The sequence below is a fragment of the Astyanax mexicanus genome, chromosome 11 (assembly GCF_023375975.1).
Source record: "Astyanax mexicanus isolate ESR-SI-001 chromosome 11, AstMex3_surface, whole genome shotgun sequence".
Taxonomy (NCBI): domain Eukaryota; kingdom Metazoa; phylum Chordata; class Actinopteri; order Characiformes; family Acestrorhamphidae; genus Astyanax; species Astyanax mexicanus.
The window spans coordinates 36169468-36187181 of NC_064418.1; the positions used below are offsets into that span (position 1 = coordinate 36169468).

At 39.1% G+C, this 17714-nt stretch overlaps 2 protein-coding genes and 1 long non-coding RNA gene across 22 annotated transcripts in view; all 3 read right to left on the bottom strand.

Moving 5' to 3' along the window:
- The window catches only part of LOC111194897 (deleted in malignant brain tumors 1 protein-like), a 39097-nt gene that overhangs the window by 13160 nt on the left and 8223 nt on the right, over window positions 1–17714 (bottom strand). For 9 of the 19 annotated variants that reach the window (XM_049484570.1, XM_049484569.1, XM_049484566.1 and 6 more), the window contains exons 6-17: window positions 8947–9255; window positions 6579–6869; window positions 5403–5705; window positions 4843–5151; window positions 4448–4750; window positions 3405–3719; window positions 2956–3270; window positions 2544–2867; window positions 2023–2358; window positions 1557–1862; window positions 1387–1455; window positions 17–325 (exon numbers count right to left, since the gene is read on the bottom strand). In XM_049484570.1, coding sequence (XP_049340527.1) covers window positions 17–325; window positions 1387–1455; window positions 1557–1862; window positions 2023–2358; window positions 2544–2867; window positions 2956–3270; window positions 3405–3719; window positions 4448–4750; window positions 4843–5151; window positions 5403–5705; window positions 6579–6869; window positions 8947–9255 — 3489 coding nt within the window. Of the gene's footprint in view, window positions 1–16; window positions 326–1386; window positions 1456–1556; window positions 1863–2022; window positions 2359–2543; window positions 2868–2955; window positions 3271–3404; window positions 3720–4447; window positions 4751–4842; window positions 5152–5402; window positions 5706–6578; window positions 6870–8406; window positions 8451–8946; window positions 9256–17714 lie in introns of all 19 variants that reach the window. The other 10 variants (XM_049484576.1, XM_049484572.1, XM_049484574.1 and 7 more) reach the window with 10 other exon arrangements.
- Window positions 9262–11927, bottom strand: LOC125804894 (uncharacterized). The gene is made up of 4 exons (XR_007441114.1): window positions 11816–11927; window positions 11189–11251; window positions 9975–10106; window positions 9262–9794 (listed from the first exon to the last, which is right to left on the bottom strand). It is a non-coding gene; the product is annotated as an uncharacterized LOC125804894 (long non-coding RNA).
- LOC125804892 (scavenger receptor cysteine-rich type 1 protein M130-like) lies at window positions 12489–15067 on the bottom strand. 2 transcript variants are annotated; one of them, XM_049484605.1, is made up of 5 exons: window positions 15008–15067; window positions 13492–13800; window positions 13059–13112; window positions 12803–12967; window positions 12489–12673 (listed from the first exon to the last, which is right to left on the bottom strand). In XM_049484605.1, exons 2-5 carry the CDS (start codon window positions 13793–13795, stop codon window positions 12504–12506), a joined length of 693 nt encoding a protein of 230 aa, XP_049340562.1. In that variant the 5' UTR covers window positions 13796–13800; window positions 15008–15067; the 3' UTR covers window positions 12489–12503. The 2 variants fall into 2 exon arrangements, with proteins under 2 accessions (XP_049340562.1, XP_049340561.1); XM_049484604.1 differs by lacking the exon at window positions 15008–15067 and having other exon boundaries at window positions 13492–14629.

Sequence of the window (17714 nt, forward strand, 5' to 3'; positions counted from 1 at the left end):
TGTCTGTTCCTCTGACCTCCACAAGTGACTCCAGCACTGTGGGAGCAGTCAGTGTGGATCTTCAGGGAATGAGGACAGTCCCACAGGTGAATCTCATTCCCTCTACACTTCACTCTGTTCATCCAGATAGTTCCTCCACCAGAACCATCAACAGCTCTTCTATTAGCACTCAGCGCCGGCCCACAACCCAGCTGCCTGCAGATCACCTGAGCATCCCTGATGTCCCAGAGGTCACCACATACAGACCCCCATGTTTTATTATGATACACCTGCAGCCATCCAGAACAGCTTCCTACTCCTCCCCTCAGCCTCAGAGGAATGTGCTCTACAAACACACCACAGAGGGAAAAAATGATTATCCATCAAAGACTTACAAACATTTACAACAGTCGTATATACTGTATGATGAAATATGTTCTTATAGAGATGTGGTAAACCACAAAAAAGCATTGTAAGATGAAAAATATGTACAAGCAGAAGAGAGCAGGAGAAAAAAAAACAGAAGTAGCCATAGTAAAAAAAAAAGCACTTACCTTGTTTTACCGTTTTAGTTTAAACAGTTGATTTTTTTAAACTAATATTTTTTTTTAAATAAGATATTGCTTCTAATAGAGTGTAGTTTGTCTGTCTTCAGCAAGCTGTCTGTTACACCTGTTATTTCCACCACTAGGGCTGTGCCATATCGTATCAAGCGCAAAAAACGATACTATACCCTGAAATATCGTGCCATATCACCCACCCCTAATTACCACTGCAGGGCACCACTGGGGTTGCTGTTTTTATCTGTCCAATATTATTCATTTTACTTTATTATTAATTATATAGATTATATAGAGTGCATTAATAGTATCATGACTTTCTTGATCACTGATGTCTGTTACCATCTGATAAAAAGTCTTGTATTTTTTTATATCGTAGTTTGGGGGGTGCCATATCATATGCAAAAACAGAATTTAATTTTTATTTTGTTTCAGTAGTGTATTTTTAAAATAATATCTTTAATTCAGTGTTTTGTCATATCACCAAGAGTACTGTTATCGCGATAAATGCCATGAAACATCGTGATATTGTTTTAGGGCCATATTACCCACCCCCATCCACCACACCTGTCCTGTCTACACCTGAATTCCTCAGACTTACATAGACACTCTGATGGACTCCATTACCCAGAATCCCTCTCTAAACCTTTGTTAAAAATATCACTGTAGAAGTGTTATCTAAAATATGTTAAAGTGCAAAAAAATATGCAAACTACAAATAAAACAGTGCGAGCAAAGACAAGAATTGCTTATTAGTGAAAGCATGCTGGCAGAACATGCAGTCAAAAAGAAAGAAAATGTAGTTTATCAAAGACATGATCATTTTGATAATGATAAGTTTTCTTACTTGAGCACGGTCTCTCATGAGGAGATGAATCACACAGCCAATTTGTCAAATCTAGTGTATTTCCATTCTCTGTGGTAGGACAAAAAATCAAATATTATGAAATTCCAATTACAAACTACATTAGTTCTAGCATTCTTTAAAGTCTTTAACACCTCATCATATCTGCCTACCTGAGCAGGTAATGCAAGCAACCTCATTGCGATTATCACACCTGTTCTCCCCCCAGGAAGAAGATGGACAGTGCCACAGAGTGGAGTCATGTTTCCTACATTTTACATTATCCAGCCAGTTAGGAGCTGATTCCACTCTTGCTTTAGACCAAGACTCACTGCCAGTTCTTCCACAGTTCAGCTCTCGACAGATCAATTTTGCCGTTTCATCAGTCATCCCATTTACACACACATTCCCCCAGGTTCCATTATAGTACACCTCCAGATTCCCCTCACAGCCCTCAGTCAGTCTGATCTCTTTATACTCTGGCGGGAGAAAGATAGCTAGCTAGTTATGCACATTGATTTAAACGTGCAAAAGTTTCTTCTTTAATTATTCAAAATGTACCTCCAGTTGTACATAGATAGGGCATTGGTACTTGATTATAAGATCATTACAAACTGAGCAATTCAAGATACGAAGTACCTGAGCAGACGACTCCTACATCATCCTTGTGTCCACATTCATCCTCTCCACACAGCTGATATCTGCAGTTCCACAGAGACGCCTCGTTCCCCTCACACTCCACCTCATTCAGCCAAATGGGTCCAGTTCCAGATCCAAACCGGGCTGGTACCGGTACTGGAGCACTGAGGGCGACTCCACATTGCAGCTGTCTGCAGACCACCTGCGCATCCTCAATATCCCACAATTCATCACTCACTGTCCCCCATGATCCACTGTGGAAAACCTCCAGCCTTCCTGCACAGTCTCCCCCAGAACCAACCAGCCTGATGGAGCTGTGGACTGTGTTAGATGTACCTAAAATTTACACAAATACAAAAGATGTTTTCAAACTCCTTTCACAAGATATGTGTTGTGTATATGTACTCATATTTGCCAAATAATTATTCTCAAATGTTCAAAAATATGGATAATAGAGGCACTTTTGCATGTTATCATACATACAAATAAAATTATACATATATTAACTGTGCAATGCTTACCAGAGCAGGTGATGTAGAGCTGTTCCGTGGAGCTGCAGTTAACTGCTTGTGAGCTGCTGCAGTTCCTCAGATGAGCTTCACTCCCAGAGCAGTTGAAACCCGTCACACACATGTAGCTGTGTTCAGGACTGGATGAAGAGGAGCTGGAGATGTTGAGTACAGAACCACAGCCCAGCTGTCTGCAGACCACAGAGGCCTCAGACTCACTCCAGGAGTCCAGCAGAACTCTCCTCCAGTCCTGCCTGAAGAACACCTCCACCTCCCCCTCACACTCCATCCCTCCAGACAACCGCACTCCTCCCTCATGAGACGCCAGAGAAGAACCTGAAGAGAAAAAAATATATTACTTGGCTTAAAATGAGGGAGTAATAAACTTTCAGTTATTTATTATACTGCAACTGTAAGATCTCACCACTACAGATAACTCCAGCATCCTGTTCATGAGAGCATGCAGTTCGACTCCATGATGAAATGGGACATTTTAACAGGTGTGTTTCGTTTCCCTGACAATCAAACACATCAGCCCAGATCCGGCCACTCCCCTCCCCAAACCAGTCTGACCCCAACACAGCCACAGAACTCCCACACTTCAGCTGAGCACAGAGGACACTGGCAGCTCTCATATCCCAGCTTACATCACACACTGTACCCCACTCACTGAGGTACTGGAGCTCCACTCGACCAGAACAGGAATCTGAGCCGTTCATCAGCCGAGCCTGAGTGTGACCTGAATTTACAGAGGAAAAACAGTAGGCAACAATAATACAATACAATAATAAAAAAAAAAAATACAGTAATTACAAACTAATTGCTCACAGTTTAGTACTAATCTAAATCTTTTACAAACATACTTCATCATACCAGAGCATCTTAGTCCCACATCCTTGTTGTGAGAGCAGTTGGGTTTCAAGGAAGGAGATGTCTGGCAGAGGTACATATGAGATTCGTTTCCTCTACACTGAAGCTCCTCTGACCACATCTGACCCTCTGCTCTACCAAAAGCAGCTGCTCCCAGAACCTCCACAGGAGAACCACAGCCCAGCTCCCAGCTGCACACAACCTCTGCATCCTGCTGGTTAAAGTCAGCATCACACACTGGAAGCCAAGAATTCCGATGAAGCTTCTCTACTCTCCCAGAGCATGCGTGAGGACCACCAACAAGTCTTCGCTTGTCACCTACAGTATAGTATTTGTGTACATTGATCATCAAAAAACACTGCACCCAGAAGAAAGCATCAGATTACAAGGCTAGTCAGAAGAAAGATGTGCTATTCCATGGCTAAACACATTGACAGGTCAATCCACTAATCCACTAAAAAGTGCTGGATACTGTTGGACCCACGATCAGCACTCTACCACATCGCAAAATCACATTAGTGAAAGCACATTAGGAATGCCACACATCTGACATGTTGCATTACACACTGTATGTGTAGTTCCTTAAATATTACTCATCTTAGTCTAAATGAAATAATTTATTATTCCTCACACTGCCTGTAAATCAATGGTAGACATTAAAAAAAAAAAAAAACATACTTGTAGTTTTAGATGAAAAAATAAGACTTTGTAAGTTTCTTTTAAAATGGTCACCAAAAACAATTCAACATAGTCAAAGTCTAAACATTTTTTCATATGTATAAAACTTTTGCTTTTTGACTTCTCTGCAGCACTCCTTGTAAACTTAAAAAGTCTGGTAAGCCCTCAAGGACATAAATGACAAATCAAACTAAAGGTTTCTTAATGTTTTAATGTCTTAATATCTTTTTTCATAATATTGTGCAATACAGAAATCAATCAAACTGGTGGATTTGTGACTCCGTCACCTGTCTGTTATCTGAATTTGGTGGATGTGTGTTTTTGTCAGTGTTTTGTGTGAAATTGACAGAAGGAAGTGAAATACCGACCAGAACATGCCAGTCCCACATCATTATTATGGGAGCAGTTGTGTTTGAGTGAAGATGATTTTGGACAGAAGTGAATCTGAGATTCGTTTCCTCTACACTGAAGCTCCTCTGACCACACCTGACCCTCCACTCTACCAAAAGCAGCTGCTCCCAGAACCTCCACAGGAGAACCACAGCCCAGCTCTCGACACACAACCTCTGCATCCTGCTGGTTAAAGTCAGAATCACACACTGTGACCCAGCTCTCTCCATGAAGAACCTCCACTCTCCCAGAGCAGTGAGAACCTCCAACCAGCCTGACTCCTAGGTATGATCAAAATATAATAAACATTATGCAGTGGGTTAAAAGGTTTTTTGATTACAGAAGTTCATACTAAGTTTTTAGTGTAACTCACTTGAACTGATGACTCCAGCATCTTTAGGATGATTACAGTTATGTTTACCCCATCCTGCTGATTTACAGTTCTTTAGTATGGATTCTGATTCTCTACACTCCACATTATCCATCCAGATTGGTCCTGATCCTGATCCAAAGTAAGCACCACTAAGTGCATCTACAGCCTCTCCACAGCCCAGCTCTCTACACACCACTGCAGCATCTATCATATCCCAGTTATCATCACACACTGTTCCCCACTGCCCTCTATGAAGAACCTCCACTCTCCCAGCACAGCGACTCCCACCATCCACCAAATTCACACTTTCTAAAGAGCAGAAAGAGAAAGATTGAATGCACAACTCAAACATCATTTTGCATCTTTTAAAATCGGGTAAAACTTCATTTTAATGCTATTCACATGTGCTATATTCCAGCATGCACAAATATGGACTATATCAATAAAATAATTAAGAAGAATATGTTTCATGAAGTACATTATACACTGACCACTAAGAAAAGAACATCTTTTCATCAAGACTCTAAAAAGAAAAAATAAATAAAATATGCAGCTCTTACCAGAACACACCAGTCCCACATCATCATCATGGGAGCAGTTGTGTTTGAGTGAAGATGATTTTGGACAGAAGTGAATCTGAGATTCGTTTCCTCTACACTGAAGCTCCTCTGACCACAAATGACCCTCCCCTCTACCAAAAGTAGCTGCTCCCAGAATCTCCACAGGAGAACCACAGCCCAGCTCTCGACACACAACCTCTGCACCCTGCTGGTCAAAGTCAGCATCACACACTGTGACCCAGCTCTCTCCATGAAGAACCTCCACTCTCTCAGAGCAGCGAGATCTGCCCACCAATCTGACCCCTAAATTAGTTTATAAGAGAAAGAGAACATGTACATTAACATTAACACACAGCATTAAGTACTTGGAAACCTTAAGAAGTTCCACAGGGTTCTACTGTAGGACCGATGAAACTAATATTAGTGAAGAACTGATGACAGTGAAAAACTGCAGTGTGGGCTTACACATGGAGTCAATTAACAGTTTAAGCACTAAACACAAACAAATGTACTAATTAACTGCTTAAAATATATAAAGATAAAAACTCTGGCCATGTACCACTGAACTAAGGTGTAACTGTAATTAACTAAAAAATATTAACGCCTGTTTCTTTGTGAATGGGACTTCTGCATGGAAATCCATTATTTTCTACCAGAAAGGAAAGATTACAAAACTGTATTTCTCCATCATGCCTACAGCAATAGTCTTTCTATAATTAAGTATTGTCTTATAGTGAAAATCACTTTTCATCTCCATATAATAATTTGCTTTTTTAATAATTTGACTTAGTATATCAAGTTATTACCTACATTTAAGTACTAGTAAGACCCGGTAAGTATTTTGTATGTGCTAGTTCATACAGAGAAATCACACTGTAAGTTATGGGAACTTAAGCTCTAAAACACAGGCTGTATTATAAGTGTTAACTAGGTTTATTACAGCTTATAGTTTTCTTCTATACAGTAATTTGCCACATTATTTTTTAAACGCAAAACCAGGTCTGAGATTGAGCAAACAGTGACTGATCTAGTGGTCTTAACCAAATAAAAGTGGGTTAATATAGGTGAAAGTAGGTCATGATTATGGCAGATTAGGAAGAAATGCTATAATAAATAAATTGTGCACAACTGATATACATTCCAACGACAAGTATTTTAAGATTTAGGAGAGCTCACCTGAACAGATGACTCCAGCAAGTCGATTACAAATTTGTTCCACCCATCCAGCTGATCTACAGTGCTTCACTGAAGACTCTGATCCACTACAGTTCACATCATCCATCCAGGCTGATCTTGGTCCAAACTGAACATTTTTAAATACAGCCTCCCCACAGCCCAGCTCTCTACACACCACTGCAGCATCTCTTATATCCCAGTTTTTACCACACACTGATCTCCATGTTCTGTTATAAAAAACCTCCACTCTCCCAGCACAGCGATGGCCACCATCCACCAACCTCACACTGTCTGTACAACAGAGAGAGAAAGAGAGAGGAAAAGATGTAGAAATCTGAAAAATCAGACTGAATCTCAAAATTAATACATAAGCCATTTAGCTCTTACCAGCACACACCAGTCTAGTGCTGGACGATATGGCCAAAATTTATATCACGATATATTCCTTAAATTTCGGTCGATACGATATAATTTCGATATCGATATAAATACTTTGAAGGCCTCAGAAAACTGCTAAGAAGCCCTGCAATCCCTGCAGCACTGCGAATTTAAATTATTATATAACTGTGTATTTGCACTTTTTGTATGGTTGGCATCAGATACCCTCATTATATGCACATCTATCTATCTATCTATCTATCTATCTATATATCTAATGGAAATCTGTGCCTACTACTGTCTGAAAATTTAATTTAAGCCTTTGAAACCTCCTTTCACAAAAACTTTAATACTTTAGAAATAAAAGTAGTCAAAATATATCAATGCTCAATATTATTTGCATATAGCAAAATAATAACGACATCCCTGTCAAACATAAGCCTATATAACTATTACCAATAAAAATAACTTTAAATTACAACAGAGGCAAAGCTTCTTATTCTTTGTGAACAAATTTAACAGATTAAAACAAGTGTTTCAACTAGGATATAGAATACAATAAGCCTTTATATACGTAAAAGCAACAAGATTTTCCCGTCAAATAAACAAACCTACAGGCTTTATCAACTATGAATAACTTAGTTACAACATAAGCTATAAAAGTGCTTCAGTCAGTATAAGAAAAATATTGTATGTAGTGGAGTTGCTTGAAGTGGTGGAACAGTTTAGATGTATGAACATTACCGCTGCTGGTCGGCTGCACTCTCCGGCACAATTTGCAGCAAAGCGGCAAGGGAGCGGACCCTCGGCCGAGCGAGCGGACCTGCGGCCGGCCTCGAGGATCCGGGGCCGACCGAACCGAGTCTACCTTATCCTTGGATCCGCTCGTCCCGGCTCCGTTTGTCTCCAGCGCGAGACATTTTTGCTGCGTAGCGAAGCGGACCCGAGCCTAGCCATTTTAACCTAGCCTTGCCTAGCCTAGCCTATTTGGCTACGTGCCTGTGTGGTTACGTCATCACGCACTGACGTAGCCCAGCTATGGAGGCTGAATGTGTTGAGCTCTGCGGCGAGCTGACGCCAGTAAAAAACGCCTGTCCATGATTCTAATACATATCGATATACCACAAAACTGATATCACCGTTATTGAAACATTTCTTATCGCGATAAATACCGATATCGAATTATTGTCCAGGCCTACACCAGTCCCACATCATTATCATGGGAGCAGTTGTGTTTGAGTGAAGATGATTTTGGACAGAAGTGAATCTGTGATTCGCTGCCTCTACACTGAAGCTCCTCTAAACACACCTGACCCTCCACTCTACCAAAAGCAGCTGCTCCCAGAACCTCCACAGGAGAACCACAGCCCAGCTCTCGACACACAACCTCTGCATCCTGCTGGTCAAAGTCAGCATCACACACTGTGACCCAGCTCTCTCCATGAAAAACCTCCACTCTCCCTGAGCAGTGAGATCTGCCCACCAGTCTGACTTCTACAATGTGTTTATAAGAGCAAAGAGAACACGTACGTTAATATTAACACACAGCATTGGGAGGGCTGGGAGGTTAATTTGAATAGAAGGGAATTAAATTATATGGGGCAGTGATTTTTATATTTTGCACTTTTCATTAACTGAAATACAAGGATTTAAAAAAAAAAAAAAATATATATATATATATATATATATATATATATATATATATATATATATATATATATATATATATATATATATATATATATATTATTTCTTAGTTGCTAATTCTAAACCAAAGCATTCAAAACCACCTCTGTAATAATCCATTTATTAAGTGTATGAAAGTGAATTTAGGTTCAGGCTTAAACTTTTCATGTTACAAAGAAGTTTTTTTACAGGGGTGTATATAAAACAACTAACAGTTGTTTAATTAATTCAGTACATTCCAACACAGGCCTCATCACGTTTGTTTACATCTCTGTGTAATATGTTTTATTTTTTTGCATCTTACCTGCACAAACAGCACCAGCGTCTTCATCATGATTACATCTCTGTCTACCCCAATCATACGACCTACAGTTCTTCAGTGAAGACTCTGATCCAGCACAGTTAGCATATTCCACCCAGATTGGTCCTGATCCTGATCCAAAGCGAGCTCTCCGTGGTGCATCTATGGCTTCCCCACAGCCCAGCTCTCTACACACCACTGCAGCATCTCTCATATCCCAGTAATCATCACACACTGTTCCCCACTGCCCTCTATGAAGAACTTCCACTGTCCCAGCACAGCGGCTCCCACCATCCACCAACCTCACACTGTCTGTGTGGAGAAAAAAACAAACACACTGATAATCAGAGAATAATTACACTTATACTCAAATAATAATACTCAAACAAGGCTGAAATACATTTAAACCAAATCATGGACATCAAAAGCTCCCATTTAGAGATCATAAGAAATCAGTTCACTAATTTGTACTTCTATAGCAATACTAAAATGGGCTGACTGGATGATAGCAAAGTGTAAATCACATGAATGTAAGATCAAAAAGTAAATATATACTTTTCAATTAAATGCCACTTTATGCAACATCATTCAGCATGTCTGGTTTGGTGGGGGATCAGTGATGGTCTGGGGAGGCCTGTAGATGCCCAGGCCTCTACAGGTTAGACAACAGTACCCTGCCTGCTCTTAGGTATTGAGATGAAATCCTTGAACCCATTGTAAGACCCTACGCTGGCGCAGTGAGTCCGTGGTTTCTCACGGTGCATGACAATCCCCGGCCCGATGTGGAGAAAGTAGTTAAGTTCTTCGAGGATAAAGGAATTTATACCATTCACTGCCTTTCCAACAACATCCTAACAGAAAAAGAGGCCAGTATACATACAGTCCACAAAGTTAGTTTAAATATGCTGTATATATTATATATATATATATATATATATATATATATATATATATATATATATATATATATATATATATATTTTTTTTTTTTTTTTTTTTTTTTTTTTTTTTTACCAGTATATTATACTTACCAGATGTGACGAGAGTGACAGTGGTCAATAGAAAAATGAGTAGAACTCGGATGTCCATCTCTTGCACACACACTGCTCAACTCAGCAGCAGAACAAGCTTTACCTCTACTCAGCCAGATAAGACTCAAGAACCTGAGAGACAGAGAGAGAGAGAGAGAGAGAGAGAGAGAGAGAGATTCCCCACAGCCGCCAATCACACTCACTATGACCTTATTAGAAAGAGGAGAGGAAATTAACAAACATTTTAAGTGACAAATCAGAAGAAGCTTTTTTTTCATTTCGCCATATTTTTAAAAAGCGTCAGCACTAATTAACACAGCTCCACCTCCTTGTGTCTGTGTCTGTGTGTGTGTCTATGGGCAAAGGAAGGTACAAAGTCAGCTACCTTCTGGAGACAAACTTCAGAGAGAGTAAACACACAAAAAACAGCATTAAAGCTGCACCTGCAGACAGCAGATCCAAACACATAACATCCACCATGAAGATAAGTCACAGTTTCTTTTAACTACACATACAAACAACTTTTTTGTGTTTCTCATGCTTTTACAGAGTATATAAAACTAGTTTTAATCCTGATTACAGAAACTCTGATTAAGTGTGGGAATATTGTGGGTTCCCTGTGAACTACAGCAAGGCTGGTGAGCGATGGACCAAACAAAGACGGTTTGTCTGCCCTGTGAGGCGGGTGTAGGGTATGTTTGTGGAAATGCATCTAAGGATGCACCTACTACTCTACTGATCACAGCAGTTCCAATTACAAAATAAAAGTCCTGTTCTCTGGAGTTTGCACTCGTGAGCCGAACTTACCAAGTTCGTTCTGACAAAGTACAAGAGTCCAAACTTGCTTAATCTATAATGAGAAACGGGCCGACTCTGGCGCTGCCAGGAACTTGTGAGCCCATGGGACCACGAGGGTGGTTGAGAAAACCTTTATTCTCTCTGTAATGATTAATTTATTTATCTAAAACAGTATGAAGCGCATTAATTAACTGAAACATGTTGCTCAGTGTGCTTTTAAAAATGAAAAAAAAAAGAAGACACATTCTTTATAGGTGTGAAAAAAAATCACACTTTATTATCATAATATAGAAAACCATAATAATGTATGCTGCACAGACATATATAGATATATTTTTGATTAAGGTGAAAAGCAAATATAATTTGCATGTTTACCATGTGTCCACAATAAATCGTACGTATTAAAATATCCAAACCTGTTGTAATGTGTGGGCTCTCTTCAGCAGGTATGATATCATCATAGACCTCGCCATAGTTTTCTGTAAAAATTAAAAAATGCATTGCAGCACAGCAGCATCAGGATGATGGCAGCAAGACACTGTTACTCAAAGACTCAAACTTTTAAAATACTAAGGGGTTTTCAATGTATTGGTACTGTCGCCCTCTGCGATCAGAACTGGTTGACAAATCAAAGTGTGTCCCTTTAAAAAAAAAAAAAAAAAAAAAACTCCCACACACCAAAGGATATTAACTCACCTCAACATGCCTTTTGCAATCCTTTAGTTACCCCTGGGCAATCCTAAAATCACTATTACAAACTGTACAGTAGGCAAGACATTGTTTTTAACTTGTGCCAGACATGGATATACTGGAGTAGTCAAAGATAAATTGAATTTAGCATTAGCATTACCCGCTAACCACGCTCACTATTTTCCCGTTCAGGGGTGAGTCTTATCGGCCTGAAGCCTGATGCTAACTGCTAAAACACTTCAGAACCCTACACATATTGCATGGAACTTTTTTCTATAAAACAAAATATATATATATATGTTTTTTCTTCTGCATTAAGAATTCTAACACACATTCAGTATATGTCAACTTACCTGAGAGAAGCTCCTCATCTACGTCCTCATATCCTGAATGCTGATCTTCAGAGATAAAACTTCCTGTTAAAGGAGATCAGAACAGTCAGAATGCCAAAGTTCAATTATTTAATCAAAATCTACAGCAAAAAAATGTATTTGTAAGTCTGAAAATGAGATGAGGCTTTAAGCCCAATCCCATTTCACCCCATGGCCCTACCACTTACCCCAACCATTCTTAGAGTGTAAAGGGTGAAATCCTCCCCATAAGAATTGGGACAACACTTCATGCACCAGATACGTCATCAGAAGCACTAAGGTTCAGTAACCTAGCTAATTTTATGGCATTGTATGTCTTCAGAAAGGTTGGTGATTAAGGAACAATTGTCAATTTCTTAATTCCTGTTATGGGGAGCTTGGATTAGCTTTCATTTTATTTAATTGTTCTGTTCCGCCTTAAATGATGCAGCCTCTGCTGTCTCTTGCACCATTTAAGGTGAAATGGGAAAGTTGGCTAACAAACCCCATCCCTTTCCTCTGCTTTTTAACAGCAGTACAGGCCTGAATTGATAGTAACAGATATGTAATTCTTCTATTATAGTCAGTGGAGTAACACATTATTTTGAACCTGTAAGATAAGGTAACAATGCTACAATTGATTTACTGCACGTAGTTTTTTCATTTATAGTCATTTAAACACTCAGAATTGCTATTTGATATCTGACCTTAGATCCACTTTACATACTGTGTGAAGACTGCCTTCAGTGAAACTCTCTACATATAATTTACCTCTTTTAGTATATCTATTAGTGACACATTTATGGTTAATCTCTTCATAGACTGCCTCAAGCAGAGTCTTCCTCCTCGCCTTAGAAATCACTGTGAGAGAGAAAGAAAGAAACATGGAGTCAGTTCAGTAGAAGAGAAGACTGATGACAGATTGAAGGACTAATGATGATTATAGAAAGTACAGAAAGTGGATTTTAGATGATCTCTAAATCTCCCTACCTCTCCTGAGCACTCTGTTCTGATAAAACAGCACAACCAGAAGCACTAAGGCCAGGAAGAGCACAGATCCCAGAACCAGGAGAGACACTGGATAGATGTATGGAAAATTAGATGATGGATTTTTTGAAGGAGGGACTGTCTTTTTCTCTGTTAGCTGTGCTGGTACTGAAAACACAGAATAAAAACACTGTTGAACACTGCATAGTGTTGTTTAAACTTAAAAAAAATCACACAAAGGAACTAATTAAAAGAGTACCTGTGGTGTAAGTTGTAGTTGTTTCAGATGAAAAAGGTAATGTGACAAATATGTCTGAAAGAAATATCATAAAAATGGTCAAGAAAAAGAGGTTACAGAAGGAGAAAGAGATTAGAGCAGCATTATTTAAGAAATGGTATTTATTGTTTTTGTGTTTATTGTCTTTGAAACAAAAGAAGTATATGGCTGATATGGTAATATTGTAGGTATTTTCAAAAATATTGTTGCATTATTGTCTGCCAATGTTACTTAGTGTATTTATCAGTGTTGTGAGCCTAAATCAGCCATAATATAAATGCTATTCTCTTTTACAGGTCAGAGGAGCACAATAATAATAATATTGAACCTGACTGAAATACAGAGTACACTGCTTAACATAACCATAGTTATCTTAAGAGAAGTTAATACTAGATTAAAAAACGTTCTCGCACACCTGCACAGGTGACTCCAGCACTGTGGGAGCAGTCAGTGTGGTTCTTCAGGGAATGAGGACAGTCCCACAGGTGAATCTCATTCCCTCTACACTTCACTCTGTTCATCCAGATAGTTCCTCCACCAGAACCATCAACAGCTCTTCTATTAGCACTCAGCGCCGGCCCACAACCCAGCTGCCTGCAGACCACCTGAGCATCCCTGATGTCCCACAGATCAGCACATATAGACCCCCACTCAGCATTATAATACACCTCCAACCTCCCAGAACAGATTTCCTCTCCTCCTCTCAACCTAATAGGCATGTAATCTACATCACACATGAACAGACACATGAATAATATTACATTTTTATAACAAAACTACAGCAAACTGCATTAGTGTTTTTATTTAATCAGTTTTCACTCAAATCAAAGATCAACTGATGAAAAGGGAAGTTTAGAATTATTTGACAAAACAAGTTAGAATGTAGGCACGAACAAATCTGATTAATATGTATACTTATTCAAGTAGTGAATGGAGTGGTAGTCAAATATTCGTACTTGAGCACTAGGGGTGTCACGATTCTCTAAATCCTCGATTCGATTTTATTTCCGATTTGAGGGTCACGATTCGATTCAATTCTCGATTTTCTTTTTTATTATATATTTACATTTTATTATTTTATGCCTCATAAAATTTAAATAATATATTATTTATTATTATTATTATTATTATTTATTAATATATATATGGTAATGCCATCTAGTGACTTTTTTGGTAGCAACAGTGTGCACTATTAAAACTGCAACGTGCAAAAAAAAAAAAAAAAAAAAAAAAAAAAAAAAAATAGGAACAATTAAAGCCTTAACAAACTGAACTCTATCCTACTATAACAGTTAAACATGAAAAATAAGACTGGGTCCCTGAGAATTACAAGTTTTTTTCTTTAAGAAAGATATATTATTAACTTTATCTGAGAGAAAGTTGTTTTTTTAATTCAATGGAAAGCAACAGGTGTAGTCAATCATAAGTTTAAGATTTTTAATCCACCTGACTGTGATCTATAGTCAGTGTTCTCAAGTCACACTGACACACGCATTTCAGCGAGTTCACACGCTCTCACCTGCGCGCACCCACCCCTCCGTTAGATACAGATACAAAACCTGCGCGCACCCCAACCCCCCTCCTCCCCCGTTGCACAGATAAAAAAACAGTGATCACACTCCCGCCGACACTCAAAACTTGAGAGCCCTTTCTTTAATTCTATAAGTCCGTTTTCAGTTTCTCCTCTGTGGCTGAAAGGCAGCTGTTCTCTGCCTCTCACACAGCAGAACTGAGGGCGGGCTCTCTCTATTAAATGAATAGGATGCGCTGTGTTGGTGCCGCGCCATTTGCGTAGCGCGCTGCGCTATTTGCGTAGCGCGCGCGGGAGGGATCGTCGATTCTCGTTTTGACTTCGATACTCGAGACCATGACCTCATTTCGATCGATTTCGATAAAATATCGAGATCGTGACACCCCTATTGAGCACTGACCCTGGTTTGGAAATAAGAAGAATTTTTGAAGGTTTTCAAATGCAAGCTGTTTCTTCTCTCCTAGAAATGGAGACACATGCTATAAATACTACAAAAATCAAATCAATACTACTAAACTCATTACTAAAATAATGATCTCAGCAATAACAATTGAGAGTTTCAATTGAGCGGCAAACCCCCTCATTTCACACCAACGCACAGAATTAAAAGTCAGTCTGGTTGTGATTTTCAAATAACACCAGGCATTCTAACAGGGCGCACAGGAAACTTCAAGCTGCACCAGACTGCTCTTTTTCTCTAACCCCACCGAACTATTCCAGCAATGACAAAAACAATTTTTCAGTGCGATTTTCGGACAGAACAGGCTCCTATTAGTAAATGTACACCATTATTGTAAGTCACTTTGGACAAAAGCATCTGCCAAATGTAATGTAATTCAATGTAATATATCTTATTATTTCACTCACAAATGTAATTTTTTCTGATACACTTTACACTTTTTATTAAAATGTGTTCCCAGCATGACCAGATGAGTGTAAAAAGCACAGCAAGGTGTAGCTTGTAGTCCCAAAAAATCTCAAGCAATCCTGCACACATACATTGCCATGAAGAAGTATTTGCCCCCTACAGATATACTGATATTTTTCTGATTATTAAAAAAACTTTAACATCAGACAAAGATAACCCGAGTAAACATAAAAAAAGCTCATTTTAAATATGACTATCCAGGATGAAGATGGACAGTGAAACAGAGTAGAGTCATGTTTCCTACATTTTACATCATCCAGCCAGTTAGGAGCTGATTCCACTCGTGCTTTGGTAGCTCTCTCAGTCTTAAATCTTCCACAGTTCAGCTCCCGACAGATGAGACCCATTGTTTCTACATCCATCCCATTGTTACACACATTCCCCCAGGTTCCATTATAGAACACCTCCAGATTCCCCTCACAGCCCTCAGTCAGTCTGATCTCTTTATACTCTGATGAGAGAAAATGCTTTATGTTAGACCCTGGAGTTTTCATGTAGTTTAAAACAAACTTAATGAATCTACACTATTAGTTAAAAGTTTTAGAACACCCCCATTTTTTTTGCCATTTTTTTAAGCTCTCCAGCCCAGTTAATAACCTGAAATGGTACAAAATCCAGTGTGCTCAAATGGTACAAAAGTTAGCAGTGCCAGGGCCTTTAAACAGAAAAGGATCCGAAAAAAGTGTATATTGTAAAAAAAAAAAAAAAAAAAAAAAAACTGAATATATTTGTTTTAAAGAAAGCTTTGGAAATTGGCGCAAAAATAAGAATAAATTAAGTCTTAGTCTGTAGTAAAGTTAGAAGAGAATGTGTTACTGCACTCTACTGCTGACTTTGTAGTAAACTGCACTTTTATCATAATACCTAAAAAAAGACACCAAAATACAGATCAATTTGAAACAATTTAGTTTGCCCTTTAGATACATTCTGACACATTCAAAAAAACAAGAAAAAAAAGGTACAGGAAGACGTCTGGCTGACCCACATGGCAACAACTTTAGATTGGTTTAACAAGTCTTATTTTAACAGTTTAACTAAGTCTCACTTTCAGCACTGAAGAGAAAATTTAGAGGTCTGACAGGTGAAGTGTTGTAAGAACACCAGCAATCAGCACACTGTACCTGAGCAGACGACTCCTACATCATCCTTGTGTCCACATTAATCCTCTCCACACAGCTGATATCTGCAGTTCCACAGAGACGCCTCGTTCCCCTCACACTCCACCTCATTCAGCCATATGGGTCCAGTTCCAGATCCAAACCGGGCTGGTACTGGTACTGGAGCACTGAGGGCGACTACACACTGCAGCTGTCTGCAGACCACCTGCGCATCCTCAATATCCCACAATTCATCACTCACTGTCCCCCATGATCCACTGTGGAAAACCTCCAGCCTTCCAGCACAGTCTCCCCCAGAACCAACCAGCCTGATGAAGCTGTAGCCTAAAATTAAGAGAAACCAGTTCAAAGTATGATTTCTTAGTTCACCCGTAGTCACATGATGATTGGTTCATTTCAGATTCATAATAATTATAATAACCCTTACAATAAAACAAAATAAAACAATTTCCCCCTAACAACAGGCATTATTCACTACAACTCCAAATAATTTGAATTAAATGTACCAGAGCAGGTGATGTAGAGCTGTTCCGTGGAGCTGCAGTTAACTGCTTGTGAGCTGCTGCAGTTCCTCAGATGAGCTTCACTCCCAGAGCAGTTGAAACCCGTCACACACATGTAGCTGTGTTCAGGACTGGATGAAGAGGAGCTGGAGATGTTGAGTACAGAACCACAGCCCAGCTGTCTGCAGACCACAGAGGCCTCAGACTCACTCCAGGAGTCCAGCAGAACTCTCCTCCACTCCTGCCTGAAGAACACCTCCACCTCCCCCTCACACTCCATCCCTCCAGACAACCGCACTCCTCCCTCATGAGACGCCAGAGAAGAACCTGAAAGTACCACAAATATATTTTAGATTTTACAGGCTTAATAAGATTTTTTTTTACAGCAAGTGTTTTTACAGCACTTGAAATAAATCAGATTTAGAAATTAAACACATTGTTTTTTTACAGGTACTGCTGCATTAGCTGAGCTATATATGGAGCGAAATTAGAAATTGATTTTCAGAAATCAAAATTGTCTATGGAAATGTATATACATGTTCAAAACTGAGATACATT

What these genes read in the sequence shown, in the direction of transcription:
- LOC125804892 (XM_049484604.1), bottom strand. Translation starts at nt 13,825, where the DNA reads ATGTGTCTGTTCATGTGTGATGTAGATTACATGCCTATTAGGTTGAGA. An exon ending in AACTACAACTTACACCACAG is followed by an intron (nt 12,968 to 13,058) that starts GTACTCTTTTAA and finishes CTGTGTTTTCAG; the next exon opens with TACCAGCACAGCTAACAGAG. An exon ending in GAACAGAGTGCTCAGGAGAG is followed by an intron (nt 12,674 to 12,802) that starts GTAGGGAGATTT and finishes TCTCTCTCACAG; the next exon opens with TGATTTCTAAGGCGAGGAGG.